At 40.2% G+C, this 20,898-nt stretch overlaps 1 protein-coding gene across 1 annotated transcript in view; it reads left to right on the top strand.

The window, feature by feature from the left end:
* acbd6 (acyl-CoA binding domain containing 6) overlaps positions 1-20,898 on the top strand; it is a 42,484-nt gene that overhangs the window by 6,237 nt on the left and 15,349 nt on the right. Inside the window, exons 5-6 of the mRNA XM_033622823.2 lie at positions 5,492-5,597; positions 9,949-10,038. Of these exons, the coding sequence (XP_033478714.1) occupies positions 5,492-5,597; positions 9,949-10,038 (196 nt within the window). The remainder of the gene's footprint in view (positions 1-5,491; positions 5,598-9,948; positions 10,039-20,898) is intronic.

Here is a 20,898-nt window from a genome sequence, read left to right as displayed (position 1 = left end):
TTTAGCCTGATGGATGAAGGACATATCTGCCAGTACACCAGACTGGACACACACATGTGAGCGCATAACACTCTCACACTCACACACAGATGTACACAAACACACACAAAACCCTTGGTACCCCCAGCTTATGTGATGACAGAGTAGCCCGTGACCTTCCCAGCATGCAGCGCGGTGCTGCTGATGTCACGTCGTTTATAGGACCCACATTAATCATTTGTTTGTTTATAGCCTGTGTGTGTGTGTGTGTTTGTGTGTTGCTCTCAGTGTGGTGTGGACTGAACACAGGTGTTGGTTGTGTGTGTGTACGTTCACATGCGAGCTCATTGTGCATATTATATAACCTCGCACTACATTAGATGTGTGCTTGTGCTTTATATGTGTGAGGACGTGTCATGCGCCCGTCAGGCTGGCCCTGTCCGACCATCGACGAAAGACTGATGAGCTGGCCTATTGATTAGTTGCCGGGGAGACGGATGGCAGCCACACATCAGGGACACTTGGGGTCACCATGGCCATCAGACAAGGAAGTGGGTGTGGCCCAGTGTGGAGACTCATGAATAAACATAGCTCCGGTAATCAGGAGTATGTAAATGAATGTGCTCATACATAACCCAGCAGTGATAAAAGTGTAATGAGTTATTCATAATTCATCACGGGCTGATGAGGGGATGGCGGGAAGAGGGAGGGGAGGAACGAGAGAGCCGGGAGAGATAAAGCGTGTAGATGAAAAGCTGAAGAAAGGGAAGTGCAGAGGTTCATTAAAGAACAAACGGCAGACAAAACTTTGTTTGTGTATCCTCACAGTAAACAATAAAGTGTGTTGATTAGAAGTCAGAATGGTTTACGTGCTCTGGGGGTAGTTTGAAGTTGTAGTTGAGCCAGCTGTATATGGAGGGAGGGTGGATGTTGGAGGGCAGTGGGTCGCAGTGGGGCAGAGGAACTATGCTAAAATGATCTGATTCAGTAGTTGTTCTTTTTATCAAACAGATACAAAGCCTGTCGAGCACTTCCACATCACAGATTGCCTGCTAGTGATGCTGCCAACAGTTTTTTGTTCCTATTTGCGTTGCAATTTTCTGCAAGGAGGTTAGATAACCACATTTTTTATACAGTATGCAACTACCTTCTCTTCAACCTCAAAGAAGTCAGTCAGCATAAAGACTTTTGGAAATCCTGAGAAAACCATTTGATTGATTGTGAGTAGGGCTGCAGCTAACAATTATTTTTGTATGAATTAATCTGCCGATTAATTGTCTCTAAAATGTCAAAAAAAATGTGGAAAAAAATCCTCATCACAATTTCCCAAAGCCCAAAGTGACCTCATCAGATTCCTTCTTTTGTTCAGCCAGCAGTCAAAAACTTAAAGACTCTCCATTTAATATTGTAAATGACAAAGAAAATCAGCAAAGTCTCACATTTAAGAAGCTGGAACCAGCAAATGTTTGACATTTTTGCTTAAAAAAATACTGAAGCAATTAGCAAAAATAGTTGCTAATTATATTTCTTTCAGTCAACTTAAAGATTAATCGACTTATCGTTGCAGCTGTAGTTGAGAGTTTAAAGAAAACAAAGTCCAACAATGTCTCTGATTGGTTTTTGGGAGTGTACAAACAAGGATTTCCCAAAGGAAATTGTCTAGCAGGAGGCAAGGAGTCCAGAGAGGGCTGCAATTAACATTTATTTTAATAATTCATAAATGTTTCAGTAATTTTTCTCAGTTAATTGATGAATTTGATTACAGTGTAAGAAAAGGGTGAAAGATGGCCATCACAATTTTCCAAAAGTCAAGGTGATGTCTTGTTTTGTCCGACCAACAGTCCAAAACCTCAAAGATATTCAGTTTACAATTGTAGAACGAAGACAACCTTTGGCGTGTATGTCTTTTCTTTAAAAAAAAGGACTTGAAATGATTGATTGTTATTGCCATTTTCATGTGACGATAGACAGATAATTGATTAATTTATTAGTCATTGCAGCTTTAAACCCATGTCCTTACACATCTTGGCTTGTGATTAATTTAGTTAGTACACAATGACCTAAACAAAATCTTCAATCTTTAAATAAATGCCAGCACAATGTTGTGTACAGGAGCCCCTCCACTCTTTTTCCCTAAAACTTTTTGGTTGATGATAGTGAGTGGGGCTGGTTTTTATTTCAGGCAAAACATTGTGGAAAACCCTGAAGTTCTCCACAAAGTGACTGATAAGATTTAAGCCACAGACATTGACATTAACCCTTTCCATGTGTTTGTTTTACTGCTTGTCTGCTTTTTATGTTGTTTCTTGTGTTTGGCGAGCCGTAGACAAATTTATACCATCTTGGACAACAAAGATAGATTATGTTCTGAGTTTGTCTTTTTCAGTTTTGTGCTTTTGTGCTTGAACGTTCATTGCCAGATAGGAAAGGGACAATATATAATGAGTGTTTTTGATCGTGGATTGCAATAAAAAAACATTCACAATAAGTTCATTGTGATGAATTTCCATTGTTTGGATAATCATGTCCAGCAGCGCCCAAAGAGACTGCTGGACAAGCAACAATGACAGAAACTCTGCAAAAATAGGCTGCATACACACCAACCTCAATAAATACAAATGATCTTAATCACGCAATTGCATATTTTATATACAAAGATATGATGTCATTTCAAATAGTTGGAAAGCCTGGCTTTTTTGGATTGTTTGTTTTTTACTAAAAGGGATGTTCACAAAAAAAGATGTTTTCCATGTTTAATGCAATAACAGTATTTCTTTCTTAGAGTGATTTTAGTATGTTTTAATGCTATTCTAAGAGTTTCAAGCCCATTTTTATAATTACCAGGATAATATCGTGAATCAGAATTATTTGGCCAGGGTAATCGTGACATTCAATTTTTGTATCGTCCCATGGCTAGAGCCAGACCTCTAACTTCATGCTTATACATGATTGGCTGTGTAAGTAACTCAACATCTAACTGTGACAGTGTCAAAGCCAGACATTCAACACAAAGCTGAACAACATCCTCAGTCCTAACGGGGCAACAGTCCGCGGTGTCTCCTGTGTGACTGGAGCCAGGTGTGTGCTGTGGGATTTGTGAGGCCCAGTGCAGCAGAGCAAGCCGGCATCAGAGACAGGAACTGGGGGATTTGGCCTTGGGGATGACTGACTTACTGCGTGGGAGTGGTAAAGCGGCCGGCATGCGGGGTTTCTGTCAGACAATAGAGCACTAAATTCAATCAATCTGAATGGCCGGCACTGGGTAAGAGGGGAGGGGAAGGCGTAAAGCTCTAAATGAGATTTCGCCCCTTCTCTCCCCTTCACCCAACAGCCTACCACCACCACCACCACCACTGCACCCTGTCTCCCCCCAGCACTCACTCCTGTCCCCAATGCCAGGAGGTGATTAGAGACACAGAGATATAATCAGAGGTGGGATAGGATGTGTTTGTGTGGCGTTTGCCAGTGTTCCCGAGGGATGTGGCACGTGTGGCTGCTGCTTGTGTGTGAGACAGAGAGCAGTTATGTGTTTGTATTATCTGTTACATCTGTGTGTTTGATGACTAAATGATCTAGTAGCGTGGTAGCGTGGTGTTTGCTTTCCTGGACGTGCACACGCCTCACACATGAAGCACTTAAACTGACACACAAAGCAGTTAAAGAGTCGCTTCACACAAATCACAGAAGGCGTATTCTCTCAGTGTCCTGGTTATTCTGGTTCATGGACTACACACACTGTCACCATAAAGTAGTTCCTATGAAAAATGTTCACAGTAAGGTGGCCTGTCAACAGGAGTGGGAAACATTAGAGGCATCACAGTACAATATTATCACAATTTTAACCATTACACGTGATATGCTGAGTATTGCAATAACATATATTGCGATTTATTACCTCTTTTTCAACTGCAAATTAAGTCTGCGAAGGACAACATTTGTTTTATCTAATAAGACAGTTTTAAGTCTGTTCATGTCACTTCAAGCATTTTTCTTGCAGCAAAATGTATCTAGTGGACTGAGTTTGCTATTCTAGCAAGCTACCAAAAGTTTAATTTGTATTTGCAATATTAATAATTTATATAATAAAAACAATCAATACTAATAGCATATATGTATCGATAAAATATTGCCACGTAAGATATCAAAATACTATGCAGTATCAATTTTTTTCCCTGAGCGCTAAACTGCCAACCATTTTCTAATTCACAATAAAAGTCTATAGAGCTCGTAAGTCACGCCCCTTCTGGTAGACCCCCATCGGACCTCTAGGCTCAGAAAATATGAATGGGAGTCAATGGAGAGAAAATTATTATTTTCTGGTCCCAGTCATTAAATGCCTTGGATTACACGAATGTTTTGTGTGGGTCTAAATAATATTTTTTCATGTTAAGAGTTTGACAGTTTATTGTATTATTCTTCAGTTAAAGGCTGTGGAATCAACGTAACGAGAAAGACTGCATGTCGCCTATGTGACGTCACGTCATCACACATTCCCTCCACTTCTCAACTCACAGTGCTGCTGCCGCGTCTTCTACGATCTACCGGGCCATCAGATCAAGATGTTGACGTAGCTGAAAGTTTCCACATGTCCAGACTTGTAGTGGTTTTCGCCACGCTTAAGGCTTTTGTCCTCTCCTTGGAAGAAGGCAGTAAAGTGTACCAGAGACACAGCCATGTTCCGAGTGCGAGTGGTGATGTGTATCATGCGCGTCGAGAGCAGCGAAGAGCAAAGCGCTCTCACACAAAACCTAACAGTATCAAACTTCTTCCTGCTAAATTGTAGCCTTCTTTGCATGAAAAAATATATTAAAAAATTCACAAACAACATATGTAAAATTCATGGCACAATTCAAACGGGACCAGAAAATGATTTTCATCTAGCCATTGAAATACATTATGAGAAATTTATTTTTAAGGCCCATGTACCGGAAATGGAAACACGCAACTTACGAGCTCCATTGATTCACATTGGGAATTTTTTTGTACTTTGAATGTAAATAAGGTGCCAGAGTGCAAAAACAAAGCAGATCCAAAAAGAGCTTGTGTACCCAAAAGAAGTGCCATGGGATGATGCCTCTGCCCCCCAAACAGAGGTCTGGGCAAAGCCCTGAATATTCTCAAATTCTAGAAACACCCCTGCGTACACCTGACCTGTGTGAGGCTCCTGTGACTGGGTTGTCTCTTGGTAAAGATGAGTAATGACAACAAATGTCAAAAGGTTTAAAAACAGGCAATTTATTTATTATATATTCTGATACATATTGTTAATATTTGTTTATTAACTGGCCCCTGGTCCCTTGTCATTTTGCAAAGTGGCCCCCTGAGCTAAGCTAGTTGAGTATCCCTGGTGCAGAGGTTCCTGAAATGAAACCTTAGACATTTATCTTAAAATCTGGACAAGTAAAAACACAGGAATCAAAGTGAAGGATCTGATTCTTTATCCTCAAGTGGTGGTTCAAAATACTAAAGTTGACTGAGTCTTCTCCTTTCTCTGTTTCTGTATCTCTCTCAGGGAAGAGGATAAAAACATCTTTGACTACTGCAGAGAAAATAACATCGACCACATCAGCAAGGCCATCATCTCCCAGAAAGTGGACGTCAATATTAAAGATGAGGAGGTAACTGCAGAACACAGCACCTGGAACAATGTCAAGTGAAACTGTATTGATGGCACAGGAGAGCTGCTATTAATAGCGCTACTGTACATGACTGTACCATGACAACACCTTTATAACATAGCATTGGTATGTGGCATGTTAAACCCCCATGTCAGGAGGGATTCACACTGCTGAAGTGCACTTTAGCAAGGCACTGTACCAGTTGCGGGGTTATCGTCCTGTGCTTTGACCCTTTATGCAGGAGGGCAGGAGAAAATGATCAGCGGTGTATGATGGAAAATACAGGTCACTGGGGGATGGTTCATGCAGCTCTTTTTACAATCGTTACATAATGGTTTCAATGATCTGAAGCCACAAACACATGGGAATCACTCCTAAGGCGGAGATGAGTAAATTGTGCGAGCAGCTATTACCATAGCTGTTTTCTGGATTGACCCTGAAACCCATTCATCTGTCCCCGATTCATTATCGTCCCGGCCAAATGGCTCGCTCCCTGCCTCCCTTTCATCACAGCCGCTTCTCAGATAAGCGGGCAGTCGGCTGGTGAGCTCCCAGTCAGAGGCCAGATGGTTGAGAGACCTCGGCAGAGAAAGCTTTGTCTCTCCATTGCCATTGTTGTTGTTTGCACTCCTGCAGCGCAGATGGCTGAACAGCAGAGGGCAGTGGTGAAGTTTCACATCAGCAGGAAGCCTGACGAGCCTCAAGACAGAGAGAGAGGCAGACAGAGGCTCTGTCCTGGTACTCACTCTGTAGGTGTATGGCCAAATATCCACCGTGTTATGTATTTCTAGTAGATGCCAACAAAGCCAGATACCAGTTTAGGACATGCTTATATGATTATACTTTCATTTAATTCATATAAATATAGGATGACTTAAAAAGGATGCAGTTTCTAACTTGAGTTTTAATCACTGCTGAAAGACCTGACAAGAAGACGTGCATTGTTAGGATAAAAATTGAATACGTTATTTGTTTATAGCTTGCCATGAGCATAGGCACAGGTGTTGTCCTCAAGTAAAACCTGTTGATTAAGAATTCTGAAGCAAGATAGATGTCATTTGTGATTTTGTGTTGAATTCCTTTAGTTGAGGAGATGCTGGTCAGTTTACTTATTTACCATATTTGTCATTATTGGGTTCTTTTTGATCACGTTATATCATATAATCGCTCTTCCAAAATCATTCAAATGCTTGCATTTTATAGCCATTCCTATCTATTTATGATTGCTCTTTTTATATGAATGCGGTTCATTTTTAAATCAGGAACAGTTACTCTGACACCAGATTATTTGACTCTCAAACATGTAACTTTTTATTTATTCATTGTTGCCACAAACCAACAACTAGGTGCCTTACTGCCACATGAACTAATGTAGCAGGGTAGAAATTCCTGAACTGTGGGATACAGTGACCCTCTAAATACAGGTCAATTCAAAGTTTATTATAGCACTATATCACAAAGCATGCCTTAAAGAAAGGATGCAAGATATTGGATTTTTTACCAGTAAGCGATATGCCGATATGTAACAACTTATTTGGAACCAATATTGATATTCACTTTTTCCCAACTTATGTAAGTGATCATCAGGACTCTTCTGTAGTGGAGTTAACATCATACAATGCATGCATACTCTTATCGTGATGGCCCACCAGCAGATGGAGACGTGAAACACAGTGCTTTTCAGTGTACATATGTGCTATTCATTCATTGTGCAAAACAAGAAAAAGCATGTTGGCCAATTCTGATGGTTCATTTTAAAGTTGATATTAGCCGATTCGGATGATGGACCAATATTATTAGCATGTTGGCAGATTCAGATAGTTCATTTTAAAGCCAAATATCGGCTAATATTGAAGAGGTATTTATATTATCATGCATTAAGGGCTGTACAAAAAATACAAACAACAATGTGCAACATTAGCAAAACACAAGACCATATACAAGTGAGGTAAATGTAATATACAGCATTACAAACAGAACATTTGACGCCTAAAATACATACAATAAAATAGTCATGAGCAGCATTACCAAAATATGCAAAAAAAACCATACATAACACTACACCTATGAGCTCATAGACTAAGCATAGATTGGATACCACTCCAAAGCAGTGCTGGGATAAGTGTGCATCATTTGTTGGTCAAGTTCACCTGCAGTCAAGACCAAGGAAAATATAAAGAAGGAACAGTCACAATGACAGTGAAAGCGTTCAAGGGGCCAGACTTTGGTGTCAGTTCTGTTGGAGCAAATGGGGCAGGCACTGCAAATCATACTTTAATCCATCATATCTTTGTTGTTTTTACAAATCATGCATTACGTGATGTCGACTGACATTTCTTATAAATATGCACGTTTGTTTTCCTTGTTATTAGTCTCTGTCCAGCAGAGGCTGAAATGTAAATGCTGGACAGAGCCATGATCTCTCTGGAGACCATTAGCAAGAAAAACAAACGTACATATTTAGATAAAAAAAAACATCAGTAAGCATCACATAATGTGTGTTTTTTAATGTGGTGGAAAGATTTTTCAGTCAAATTTGAAACAACAAAAATATGATGAGTTATAGTGTGATTTGCTGTGCCCACCCCGTTAACTCCAACAGAACTGATATCAAAATCTGGCTCCTCAAATGTTGTCAATGTCGTCATGACTGTTCCGTTTCTAAATTTTTCTTGGTCAAGACAGAGGAGTCTAGAAAAGGTTTATTTTGACCAGAATTGTGGAATAGTCTTTAGTAAAAATCCAACAGACAACATCTACACACCTGTAAAGACCCTTCTCAAGATTAAGTATAATCTCAATATTGCAAATGTTTATTAGATTATGACTTTTTCCTTTGTTTTATGTTGTTTTAACAATGTTTTATCAATATATGACTGCATTTATTCATCTGTCAGATGTGCAACACACATACATACTTTTTTTCATACTTGCCTACACTGCATACGAATGTTTTCATGCCACCGTAAGGATGCAAAACTGAACAAAAAGTGTGTATCAGGGCAGAGGAAAGAGCATATTTAAGTTGGAAGAGGGGATAGGAGAAGACATATGTATGACCAAGTGTGCATGTTATGTCTGTGTGTGTCTGGTTAGAGATGTCTCCTATTTTACCATTTCTAGCAACTGCTAATCCTTTTATATAGCAGTGTTTCTGTCCTCCACAGTGAGCAGGAGTTAGTCCTCCTCTTCAGACAAAGAGAATGGTGTTTTTACTGATCTGCCCACTTGAGCAGAGCATGATTAACATTTATTACCTGTGGTTTACCCTCCCAAATAAGACTATTTCAGCCCTAATCAGAGGAGACTCTTCTAAATGCCCAAACTCTGTTTCTGTTAATGGTGTGTGCTCAACTTTGAATGCCGCACTTATTCTATTTGACACATTCAATGTTTTATTAATCACTGCAACTCCCCAAAAAGCCCACTTAATGTGTGCAGTGTCCCGTTGGAGGTAGTAAACTCAGGTCTTCAGTGAGAATGTGGCCGGCAGTCAGCAGCACAAACACCTGGAAGAGAGTAGGAAAGAGACAGTGAGGGAGGGAGAGGGAGAGAGAGAAACTTATTGGTATTCTGGCCTGGCTCATAAGTATCCATTTTAACATGCAGCCACAGTGATCAATATGATTTAAGCAACAGAATTGAACTTGGAGAGTTTGCTTTGCCTAATTGGCCTCACTGAAAAATGAGCTTGCGTGGTTTTATTAGAACAAGGATCTTGGACCTAAGGAGTGGTGTGTGTGTGTGTGTGTGTGTGTGTGTGCGTGTGCGTGTGTGCGTGTGCGTGTGTGTGTGTGCGTGTGTGTGTGTGTGTGTGTGTGTGTGTCAGATAGAGTAGGGGGTTGCTGATCAAGGGGCTGCTCTTGTTTTGTGCACAGTGTCCCATCAATCAAGCTTTACAGACTGTATGCAGGTTACTGCAATTTGTCCGTGAGCCCTCCTCGGTCTGTGTTTGAACCACCTTACTGCTCTTCTTTGCACACACATGCAAGGACACACAAACACACACACACATCTCGTCACCCTGTCCGCAGGTCATTATGGAACTGGGACCCAAAGGCTCTGAGTTCTGAATGCTTGTGCATAATTTATTTTGTCTGAAAGCAAAGAAACAAATTGAAGTGGAAGTTAACTTTGAGGAGCACGAGGTAGAGGAGGAGGAGAATCTGTCTTTTGTTTGTTGGTTTGCTGATCCACATCGTCTCAAATGACAAAATGACACTACATGCAATGAATGTAATTTAAATACTGCTGCATTGGTAAATGTTACATCACACTCTCAAACTTTTGTACATGCCATTTAAAGTGTGCAGGTTCCTGTCAATCATCTAATGTGTGTTTGTGTTCACAGGGTCGGGCTCTCCTGCACTGGGCCTGTGACAGAGGACACAAGGAGCTAGTTTCTGTACTACTGCAGCACAAAGCTGACATCAACTGTCAGGTGAGCTGAATTTTTCTCTCTGTTTCCTGTGATAATCAATTGGTAAATAAATGAGTGGAAACCGAATGAGCCACTCTTGTTTCAAACTGTATTACGACTATTTACCTGGTATATGTGTTTTGAACCAATGTCCTGCCTACTTTGTCTCAAGACCACTTTTTGATGGTCTTGTCTCAAACAAAGAAGACTCAGGATTTATTTCAAGTTGGTCAAAACCACATCACTTAACTGCCTGCGCAAAAAAGGAGTGTTCAAGGTTCCCACACATTTTCATGGACAAAATTATAAAACTTTGTTCAACATATCAGATTCAGACTCTATTCAAACATAATTTCATCAAGCTGGCATACATTAAGGGAGAGCCAGAACATGGGGAAAGAATAAAGAAACGTGTGTGATTATGGACAAAACGTTGTCTAACATCAACACATATTAGAGCTACGTTACATTGAAAGTTTCAGAAAATAAATTAGCTGTTATGTTACATTATGTGGAAGATAATCCACTGAAGATTTCTGTAACAATTTAATTCCACACGACCACAATTCCATGACTTTTTAAAAACTTTGAATGATTTTTCCAGGCCTGGAAAATGTGACTTCTCCAGGTTTTCCATGACTGCAGGAACCCTGAAAGTTGAATAAAAATAGTTAAGTTGATTTTAGCTCCTTTGTTTGATCATAGAAATTAAAGGACACTTCCCCTGCATAAAATTCACCACTGCAGTGCCCTCTGACTATTTTATTAAGACAGTTTTTCATGGTAGATTCACACATACACACCTTTATGCAGCATATGGCAATAAAAGAGGTGAATGATGAGGAACCTTTATTAGCTTTCTCTGAGTGTTTATGTGGATCTTTCAGATCAATTTCAGGAGGTTTGCATGTTCCACATTATATTGAAAGTGTGTCATGCGGTGTGGGACTCACAGTGGTCTCAATATCAACCCGTCAAAGTCTTGGTCTCGCTACACTCAGGTCTCGGTCATGACTTGTTCTCAGTTTAAGTGCTCTTCTTCACTTCATCACTGGTCCCACCCCAACTTCTGTTCAGGCTCTTTTATATCCTAGTTTCTGTCTTACCTGTCAATTTCTGTTCCCATTTTTAACAAACATTTGTTTTGTTAGTGTTCAACAGCTACAGCTCACATGAGTTTTGACCTTATATGGATTGAAAACACCAGTACTGTGATTCAGCTTCTCAAAAAGATCAATGATAGACACCTTCTTTGGGAAAATACTTTGTGGAACAGCGACATGCCTGTAATAGGAGCGGGACTGCAGATCTCTATTATGTTATTAGATTCCACCTCTGTAATTGCATAAATTAGTGAACCTGAGAGCAGGAATCAGGGACAGTTTTTAGGTGGTAGAACAATAGAAGTTTATTCATGCAGTGCAAAGTATTTTTTAATAGCACTTATTCGTTCAGTTGAAATGCTTTGCTTTGCTTGTTTTCTTTAAGTTGGCCCTTGAAGTTAATGAAGATATATTGGAGCATTTGGCTTGTATGTTGTATTTACAGAATATGAAGATGTGCGTTTGAGTGTGTCATAGATGGATTTAAGGTGAGGATGAAAGGAAAGTCACAGAAGCCCTCTCATTCTTTGTGATACTGTCATGCACACATGTACATGCAAACCCAAAGCAAATAGTGACATCTCCAGCTTCCCCATTGCCCTTCTCTTTTCTCTCTCCATCCCTTCCAGAAGGTCACCTTTAATTCACTTTGTGCCACAGACAAATCCCCCAGGGCTTTAACAGACAGAGTTAGCTGGTAGCTAGCCTAGTGTTTAGCCTCCCCAAGGTTTTAGCAGCATCCAGGAGGCTTTAGCTTTGGCGGTAAGCTGGCTCAGCTGCACATTGGAGAAATTACTCCTCTTCCCTGCCCAGCGGCACGACACAGCGCAGTTCACCGGGCTGCACAGTGAGGCTTTAACTGTAAGGCCGAATCAATTGGAAGTAATCAGGCAAATTGTTTTACGTTGCACAACCCCACATAATCAGGACATTTCACAAATGACTTTCTCTTTTGTGGTCATGCGTGGACCCCTTTTGTTTTGAATGCTCGCAGGGAGGGGGTGGATTTGTGGCGAATGGTTCATAAAAGACTTAACAGTGGGATAACTACGAAAACACTTCACTAATGATTTAGAGCCATATCAAGATAATGACAGCAGAGGAGGATTGATGTATGGATGGAGGCTTTTGTCCTTTTGTAAGATGGTGCGTATTTACAGTCATGTATCTATCAATGAAGTATAAATTGATATCTCAATGTGCCAAGATTTTTCAGCACTCAAAGTAGGAAACATAAATCTTTAGCCAGGTAGTGATAATGTATGGCTGAATTTGAGTAGACTTTTAATTTATGTCCCTCGCACTTTTGTCTGAGTAAACTGCTTTTTGTATACAAACATAAAGAGGGAAATAATCCAATGTTTTTTAATTATTCTGAATTATTGGAGCAAACAGAGCGAGGATGACGGCAATCTAGAGGTGTATTTAATTTTGCAAAGTTCTGCTCTGCTTTATAAATGTGCCTTTTTGAGCAAGTATGTACGCAAAGGAAGGAAAACCAGAAATATTGTTTTAGAAGAGTGCATTTTCTTGCCAGTCAGAGTGCAGACATATCCTGGATTCATGCATTCAGGCCATCAGGACCTTTTCACCTGCCTGTCTCTCAGGTGTTAAACGGAGCTGGCCGTGGAAAAGACTGAATATTAAAGACACTGGACCTCTGCAGCAGAGTTACTGGTAGCAGATTTATGAGGTGGCAAAGAGGTGGCTGAGAGAAAAATATAGTCAGCTAAATCATACCACTCTGTCGCAATGCCAAATTATCTCACTATGTAAAGCTTACAGAACGATATGCCTCTCATTAGAACTTGCTCGAACATCCTTTTGTTTTGTTATTTCACTTGGGGTTAAGTCATTGAGGAAAGGAATTAAGGCAGGAAAGGAACGTTTGTTACATTAGAGAAAGATAAAAAACTTGATAGAGCAGCTTTATGCTTCTGTCCTTTTTGCCCAAAGCCCCTGTCACATGAAACAAAGAGCACGAGAGGAATAGAGGAATGTTTGAGTTGTTTGCAGGCTATTAGAGCGAACCAGTAATCTCTCTTGACCTCTACCAACTGCGAGCAACCAGTAAATAAAGATCAAACATGATTTATGCTTAATTTGTTGATTAAAAAGGGGAGGGGGACTTTCAGAGTTCAAACAAAAAGTATTATTATTTGCTTGGCAGAGGAGGAAAATCGTTTGAAATTAATCAACTGATTGTTTTAGTGAATTGTTCCCAAACCCCGGTAACCTGCATTAAAGACTCGTTTGATAGTTAATCCTGGATCAGGGCGGGAAGGGACTACAATAGGTAGCTGTGTGTGTGTGTGTGTGTGTGTGTGTGTGTGTGTGTGTGTGTGTGTGTGTGTGTGTGTGTGTTTGAATACGCAGATCACAGCTCTGCCACCTGCCAGTTGTAGATCAGGCCCTGGTGCTGGTACTGTACATTAAACACCCCTCCACCTCCCCACCCTCATCGTATCACCGCTCCCTCAGCTAATACACCCAGAGAAAGTGGAGCACAAACTGTGGGAAAGATGACAGTACTGTAAAACCTCACTTAATGTGATAATGGAAATTAAGGCTTAACATTATTAAGGCCTAGATTTGCATTTTATGTGCTAGAATGTATTTAAGAGCATTAATGAGGCATCAGATTAACTTTAAGGCATTCCATCATATCACAACAGCAGTGAAAACACATCCCACAATACAAACTCATCACTAATTAGGGTAAGGTTTTGTTGAACTAGGGGAAGTATAATTGTCATTACAAATTAGGCCAGATATCAGACTCCAATATTTTGTTGGTAATTACCAAAATATGTCTGTTCCTGAGTAGCGAAAGCTGGCATTGAATTACAATGTTACTGTATCCAAATCTGAGACAATATCTAGTCTCATATCATAGTATCCACATATTTCCCAGCCCTATTGTTAGGATAATCTTACCTAATCTTACCCTTTCTTGTGCAAAATACTGAACCCGAGCCGATGGCTGTTCCATGGGTGTGTGAGTGTGTTAAAGAAAAAAACTGAGTAACAGGTGGCACCTTGTGTGGTAGCCTCGGCCACCAGTGTGTGAATGTCACTCGTAGAGTGACAAGCGCTTTGAGTGGTCGGACTAGACTAGAAAGAAAGGCGCAATACAAGTGCAGTCGATTTGCAATGTCAATTTATTTGCTACTTTCAATCAGGTCACATGATCTTCTTTACAGATTCTTCAGCTTTCATTAAATTTTGGATGTTTAGATTTTTTGAGCACTTTTGTGAGGGTACTTCCAATAAGAAGAAAAAACTTTGAATCTTGTTTAGTAGACTGATTTTTATTAAACAGAAGCAGCTGCTTTGTGTCAAATTAAATGCAGTAACAACAATAATGTCTGATTTTTTAAAAACAAACTGATTTCTCAGCTGAAAATTTTTTACATTCAATGAACTGACAATTGTGCTGATCTGTTATTGCACCAGTGCTCGTGTGACAGCAGAAAGCTCTCTTTTGAAAGGATACATCATGTGATCACTATCAACAGAAAACAGTTACACCTGCAGGAAGATTCTCTACTACCCTCAAAAAAATAAGGCTATAAACTATTTTATTAATTAAAAATATATAGCTTATATTCGAACACAACCCTTAGACAAGCCAAAGTGTAAAAATGACAAATGGTGGTTTTGTGCCGGACTATTTTTTTGGCTGGAACCAAGTGTCAGCCAACCTGCAGAGACTCCACAAAGTTTCAGCTCCCAGCCAAGAAAAAGCACTGAATTATCATTTTTACTCGTTGTTTTTTTTATATGGATTAAACACACAACATATAACGTGTTATACTGTATAGGGATCTCTAGAGGTGCTGGTTGATATAGGCTGGCTGTTTACCTTCATTTCAAGTCTTTGTGCTAAGCTAAGCTAAGCTAACTGTCTGCTGGCACCGGCTACATATTTACCATACAGGTGTGACAGTGGTATCGATCTTCTCATCTAATTTTCCACAAGAAAGCAAATGAGTGTGTTTCCCAAAATCCTGAACTGTTCCAGTGAAGATAATTGATTCAAATTTGGGCAGTCTCAGATATTTGGTGATTGTTTCCTTTTGTGTGACTAAGACTTGAGGATTTTGTTCTTTCATTGGTCTAGACGTGTGTTTGTGTGTGTCCACTCTCCCTGTGGTCATTCTCTGTCCAGACGGTGTAATCCCACACCCACAGGTGGAAATCCCACCTGAAACCCTCCCCTTACCCTCCCAACAAGCTGTAGGGTTACCATGGAAATATGCATTTATAGAGAGGACGTGCCCATTCATGTGAATTGGAGTCGGAAAGGCAGGGCTTTGGTTCGGAGGTGCTGCAGACCTACAACAAAGGTCAGGAATGGTCCAGAGTAGATTTACACAATGTCTGACTTGAGGAGATTACTGGGAGGTTAAGTGACGGTGCATAGGTGGGATTAGGGGGACAAAGAGGAAGGACAGGTGAGATGCAGGTTAACACAACACAAACACAATGCCAGGAAGGAGACATTGTTAAAGTCTAAAGTATTCTTGGAAAGGCAGCGCAGGTTTTAAGGACATGGCCGTGTCTCGCATCCTTTTACTCAACTCATGCTTGCTTTTTTTTTTTGCCTTTCTGTCTGTCTCCATCTTTCCCCTCTCCTCATCACTCTCCCCTCCCCCCAAAGCTCCCGTCCCCTTCACTCCATCCCTCCCACGCCTCCGCCTCTACTTTGTATTAAAACAACATGATCCATGAGGCGGGGAGGGCGACTCGCAGCACCGCTAATTCTAATTAATCCAGCGTGGTAGCACGGCCACGGCAGGCCCCAAGCGCTCCCAGTCTATCAGATAGAAATTCATAACTTAATTGAGGTCAGAGCCTCGAGCCGGCAGAACAAAAGTCTCCAGCCAGGACCAGCTAGATCAATAGTAATAAATATCTGACTGGGCGGCCTACAATTGGTGGCTAGAGAGCACACAACAAGTCCCATACACGTAGTCTGCATGTAGAACCTGCAGGGATATCTGTGTGTGTGTGTTTGTTTATGTGTGTGTGGGAGGAGTTGAGCCTTCAAGACTGGCAGACTGGCTTATCTTATTGAATTTATGTGTTCTTAAGTTTCTTAAATGCACAGTTTTATTATTTTAGTCAGATGGTAGAGAAGTATTCTTTACTGGAATCAACAGTTTGTGTTTGTCTGCTTTTGTGTGAAATACAGCGAGGGAGCTCTGCACATACACGTATGTGACTCATTCGTAATGGGATAGTCTATCTTAAGGTATGCGTCCACTGATTTGATACTGATTTGAGTAGTTTGGGTGGACTCAGACTGTTGGACTATCTACATATTGGAAAACAGTGAATTCATGATTATATAAGACCTCAACTTTACTGATAATACTGAGAGACGTCCGTGCAGAACTTGGGAAATCTTTATAATATAAAAGAATATTTCCTCCGATGTTAGTGAACAGTCACATTTTCATATAAGCTGTTGTTACTCTCTAAAGCTGGACCAGTAAATTGGCCAGACTGATATATCCTCTGATATTAGGTCATTGCAATGTCAGTATCGCCATAGATTTTGGCTGATAAGTAACAAGACATTGCAGCACAGAATGTCACAGATATAGTTTGTTTAAGGTAATCTAGGAACAGTGACTTTAATACATAGTTTGTTCCTTAGAGAGCTCTGATTTTTTAATTTTCAAGTGTAAAGCGTCCCACACAACACAGATCTTAGTCACAGTTCTTTAATACCCAAATATAAAAGATCCTTCTCACAATGTTTGTTTATGTTTAAAATATGAAAAAAAGATCAAAACTCTGAAATACTGATATTGACATTGATACAGGCAGACCTACCAATTACCTGCCAGTTAGTTACCAATTACCAACCAGTGACCTACCAGTAAGTTACCAGTTACCCACCAGTTAATGACTAATTACCAACCAGTTAGTTACCAATTACCTACCAGTAACCCACCAGTTAGTTTCCCATTACCCTCCAGTTACCTACCAATTACGGATTACCTACCAGTTACTTACCAATTACTTACCAGTTAGTTGCCATACATTCTCAGAAACCATTGACTGTATTCGGCATCTGACTTCCGGCAGACGGCGATACAGCCTCTGGGGGCAGACCCCCGATTTTTTGGCATTCCGGTTTGATTTGGGCGAAGGAAGCGAACTTCTGTTTCCGACTTCCGTTTATATATAAGTAAATATGCTGAACCATTGCAATGGATTTAGAGTTTGCAGTGACACCAATTATGTTCCGCCTCATTAGTTCACCGCACGGACCATTTAACCTGGCAACAACTGCAGCCGGCTCAAACATGATTGGTCAATATCATGCTGACTACAAACAGCCTACAACCGGAAACCAGGGCTCTTCCGCTCTTCTTCCGGAGGCAAGATCTCCGGGGTTTGCCTACAGACAGAGTTTGTACATAGAGACTAGTTGCCATATACCTTCCATTTACCTACCAGTTACTCACCAATTACCTTCCTACTAGTTAGTTACAAATTACCTATGAGTAACCTAGTAGTTAGTAACCACTTACCTACCAGTAAGTTACCAATTACCTACCAGTAACCTAGTGGTTAGTTACAAATTACCTATCAGTAACCTACTAGTTAGTAACCACTTACCTACTAGTAAGTCACCAATTACCTACCAGTTACCTACTAGTAAGTCACCAATTACCTACCAGTTACCTACTAGTAAGTTACAAATTACTTTCCAGTTACCCACCAGTAAGTTATCAATTACCTACAGTTAATTACTGATTACCTACCAGTTGGTTACCAATTACCTGCCAGTTAGTTACCAATTACCTACCAGATACCTATTGCTTAGCTACCATTACCTACCATTGTTTTAATTTAAGATTTCAACCATTAATTAGTTATCAAAAAGTTTGCAGATTTGTTTTCCATCAGTACACTGTTAGATTAATCATCATAAATCACTGACAGTTTGGTAACATGTACACAGGTTAGCCCTGCTCTTGATGAAAACCATTGTATCTCGCTAATTTGTTTGATAATCCAGCATTGCTATAAAAATAGTGCAGATGTACTGTATGTTAAATGAAAGGAAAAAATGTATAAATCATCAGACTGCCATATAAATATGGACCTCTGCAATTACCAAATAGCACAAGGCTGTTCTTTTTTCTCAAAGGAAAAAGTGTTTCAGACCGCTTCACTAAAGAAGGTATTCTTGGTTTGTGCCAAATCGGCGGTTCACAAATCAAGTAGCACGTCAGAGAAAATATTCCATTTTAATCAAACTGAACAAATTGTAAGCATTAGCATCTGTTCATGCTCATTTTTCATGAAAAAGCATAGTAAACCTGTATCAATATTTATGACATCTCATATTGAAGTTGCAACATTCAGCAAAAATTAAACACTGCAGTCTTTATTGTGGATATTATGCAGCTCTACTGTTGGCATTTTAAGGCTTTGGGAATTCAAGCTCAGCCTGCTGTTGTAGCAAACAAAGAACACTGAACCGTCTCATCTGTGTCCTCTACTGTGGTGTCAACTACTTGTGTGATCAAAACACACACACACACACACACACACACACACACACCATGGGGGTTGATTGAAATTCTATGGTGGAGGCATTATTACACGTTTGTATCCCTCCCCTTTCCCAGCACAGCCTCCTATAACTAATGGCTCAGTCAGGCCAGTCATAACAAATATCCAGCAAGATTCGTCATAATTGTGTGTGTGCGCATGTGTGTTTGTGTGTGTACGTGTGTTTGTAATTGTGCAACCTATCCCCCAGAATATATAGGGTCTTTAAGAAAGGGAAGGCAGCAAGGTGGGAAAGTAAGAAGACGGAATAAATCAAGTATTCAAGGGATAAAAATGGAGAATAAAATAAGATGGAGGGAGAAATAGAGCAGGTAAACAAAGATATGAGACGGACTCGTACTGTTTATACCATGGTATGTGTCCCTTTCACGTCTCTGGGTGTATTAGGACATTATTGACCATCTAACAAATCAATCAGCATGACGGCTTTATGGCAGTATCATACCATATTTGCATGGGTCTCTTAAAGATATAATACGCAACTTTTCCCCATCAAAATGACTAAAAACAACTAGACCAATGATATATATTTTGTTGAGTCGTGTACTTACATTAACCTAAATGTTTCCAACAATGTTAAGACTCAGAGATGTCTGTAATTTGAATCAAGGACATGGACCACTTCATTGTCCCCATCACCAGTCAGTAGTGCCATATCCCCTTCATACATGCGTCAGGGTTGTGGTTGTCTGTGAGAAGCTGTCATAAATGGGCTTTTTCTTTAGTTTAAGCCATGTTGTTACAATGCACTTTTTAGATATTGGACGTTTTTTACTATATATTTTCACCAGATGAAGGATTTTAAGTCATCAGATGTCTGGATCTTAAGTAATCAGAGAAACAAGCTCAGAAAACATTAGTAGCAACTCGGCTCCAGACCCGGATGAGCACTGATTTTAACATGAAACTGCTTTATTCAGTGTTTTTACCAGTTTCAGTCACCTGGTCCAACATTTGTGGGTAATTCAGCTCCCGCTAAAAACAATGAACACTGAGGGGATCATAATCAGAATAAACTGACTGCAGTGATGGCATTGCTCTGTCTTGTTATCATTTTGATTGATGGACCCCTAGCGGCAGAAAATGACATATTGTACCTTTAAAAAAAACTTTATCTGATTTGTCAGAAATGTTTAATTTTTTTCCTGAAATGATTCCTTTCTATATATTGATACAACAACATCAAATTATAATAATTATGTTGTGGCGTTATAAAGCTACAGTGAACATTAGCTTGGTGATGGTCAGCCTTGGTGGCTGGTCTCATCTTCTTCTGTTTAATTGCGGGTGGTACCTAGTGTTTTAGGTGCATAAGCACATTTGTTATAATTCTCATTCATTCTTTCATTTTCCGTAACCGCTTATCCTGTTAGGGGTCGCAGGGAGGCTGGAGCGTTTCCCAGCTGACACTGGGCGAGAGGCAGGGTACGCCCTGGACAGGTCACCAGACTATCACAGGGCTGACACATAGAGACAGACAACCATTCACGCTCACATTCACACCTATGGACAATTTAGAGTCACCGATTAACCTGTATGTCTTTGGACTGTGGGAGGAAGCTGGAGTACCTGGAGAAAACCCACGCTGACACGGGGAGAACATGCAAACTCCGCACAGAAGGGCTCCCAGGGATTCAAACCACTGACAATGCTAACCACTGCACCACAGTACCTGTTATAATTCAATCGAAACTTCTATTGTGATAATTATCATTATCATTTATCACCCAGCCCTTGAAAATTGGTACATTCTCATACCTTCTTTTCTTTACCTCTAAAAGAACATTTCTGCACCCTGAGTGACAAAAATGTACCAACTAGAAAGGTACAGAATTGGTATCTAATGAGATACAGCTGGAGCGACATGCCATCTTGTACCTTTATGGGGCGAAAACATGCCTTTGAATTCAGAGACAGAAACATTTACAGATAACAATTAGTTTACATCTTTCAACAAAAAAATTTGAATATATCTACCATTCATGATTGCTCAACAACATAAAATACTGTGATAGGGATTTTTATCCGTATTTCCCAACCCTGGAGACAAGCGGAGAAGAAGCAGAACAACACACTACAGTGTGGATATGTACATGCATGTTCATCTACATGTGTCCACAGCTTGGAGCATGTAAATTGTATCTATTGAGCTGAGCATAGATGCAGACAGGGTGTCAGA

Source organism: Epinephelus lanceolatus, chromosome 6 (genome assembly GCF_041903045.1).
Source record: "Epinephelus lanceolatus isolate andai-2023 chromosome 6, ASM4190304v1, whole genome shotgun sequence".
Lineage (NCBI taxonomy): Eukaryota > Metazoa > Chordata > Actinopteri > Perciformes > Serranidae > Epinephelus > Epinephelus lanceolatus.
This window is presented reverse-complemented; position numbering and strand designations above follow the sequence as displayed.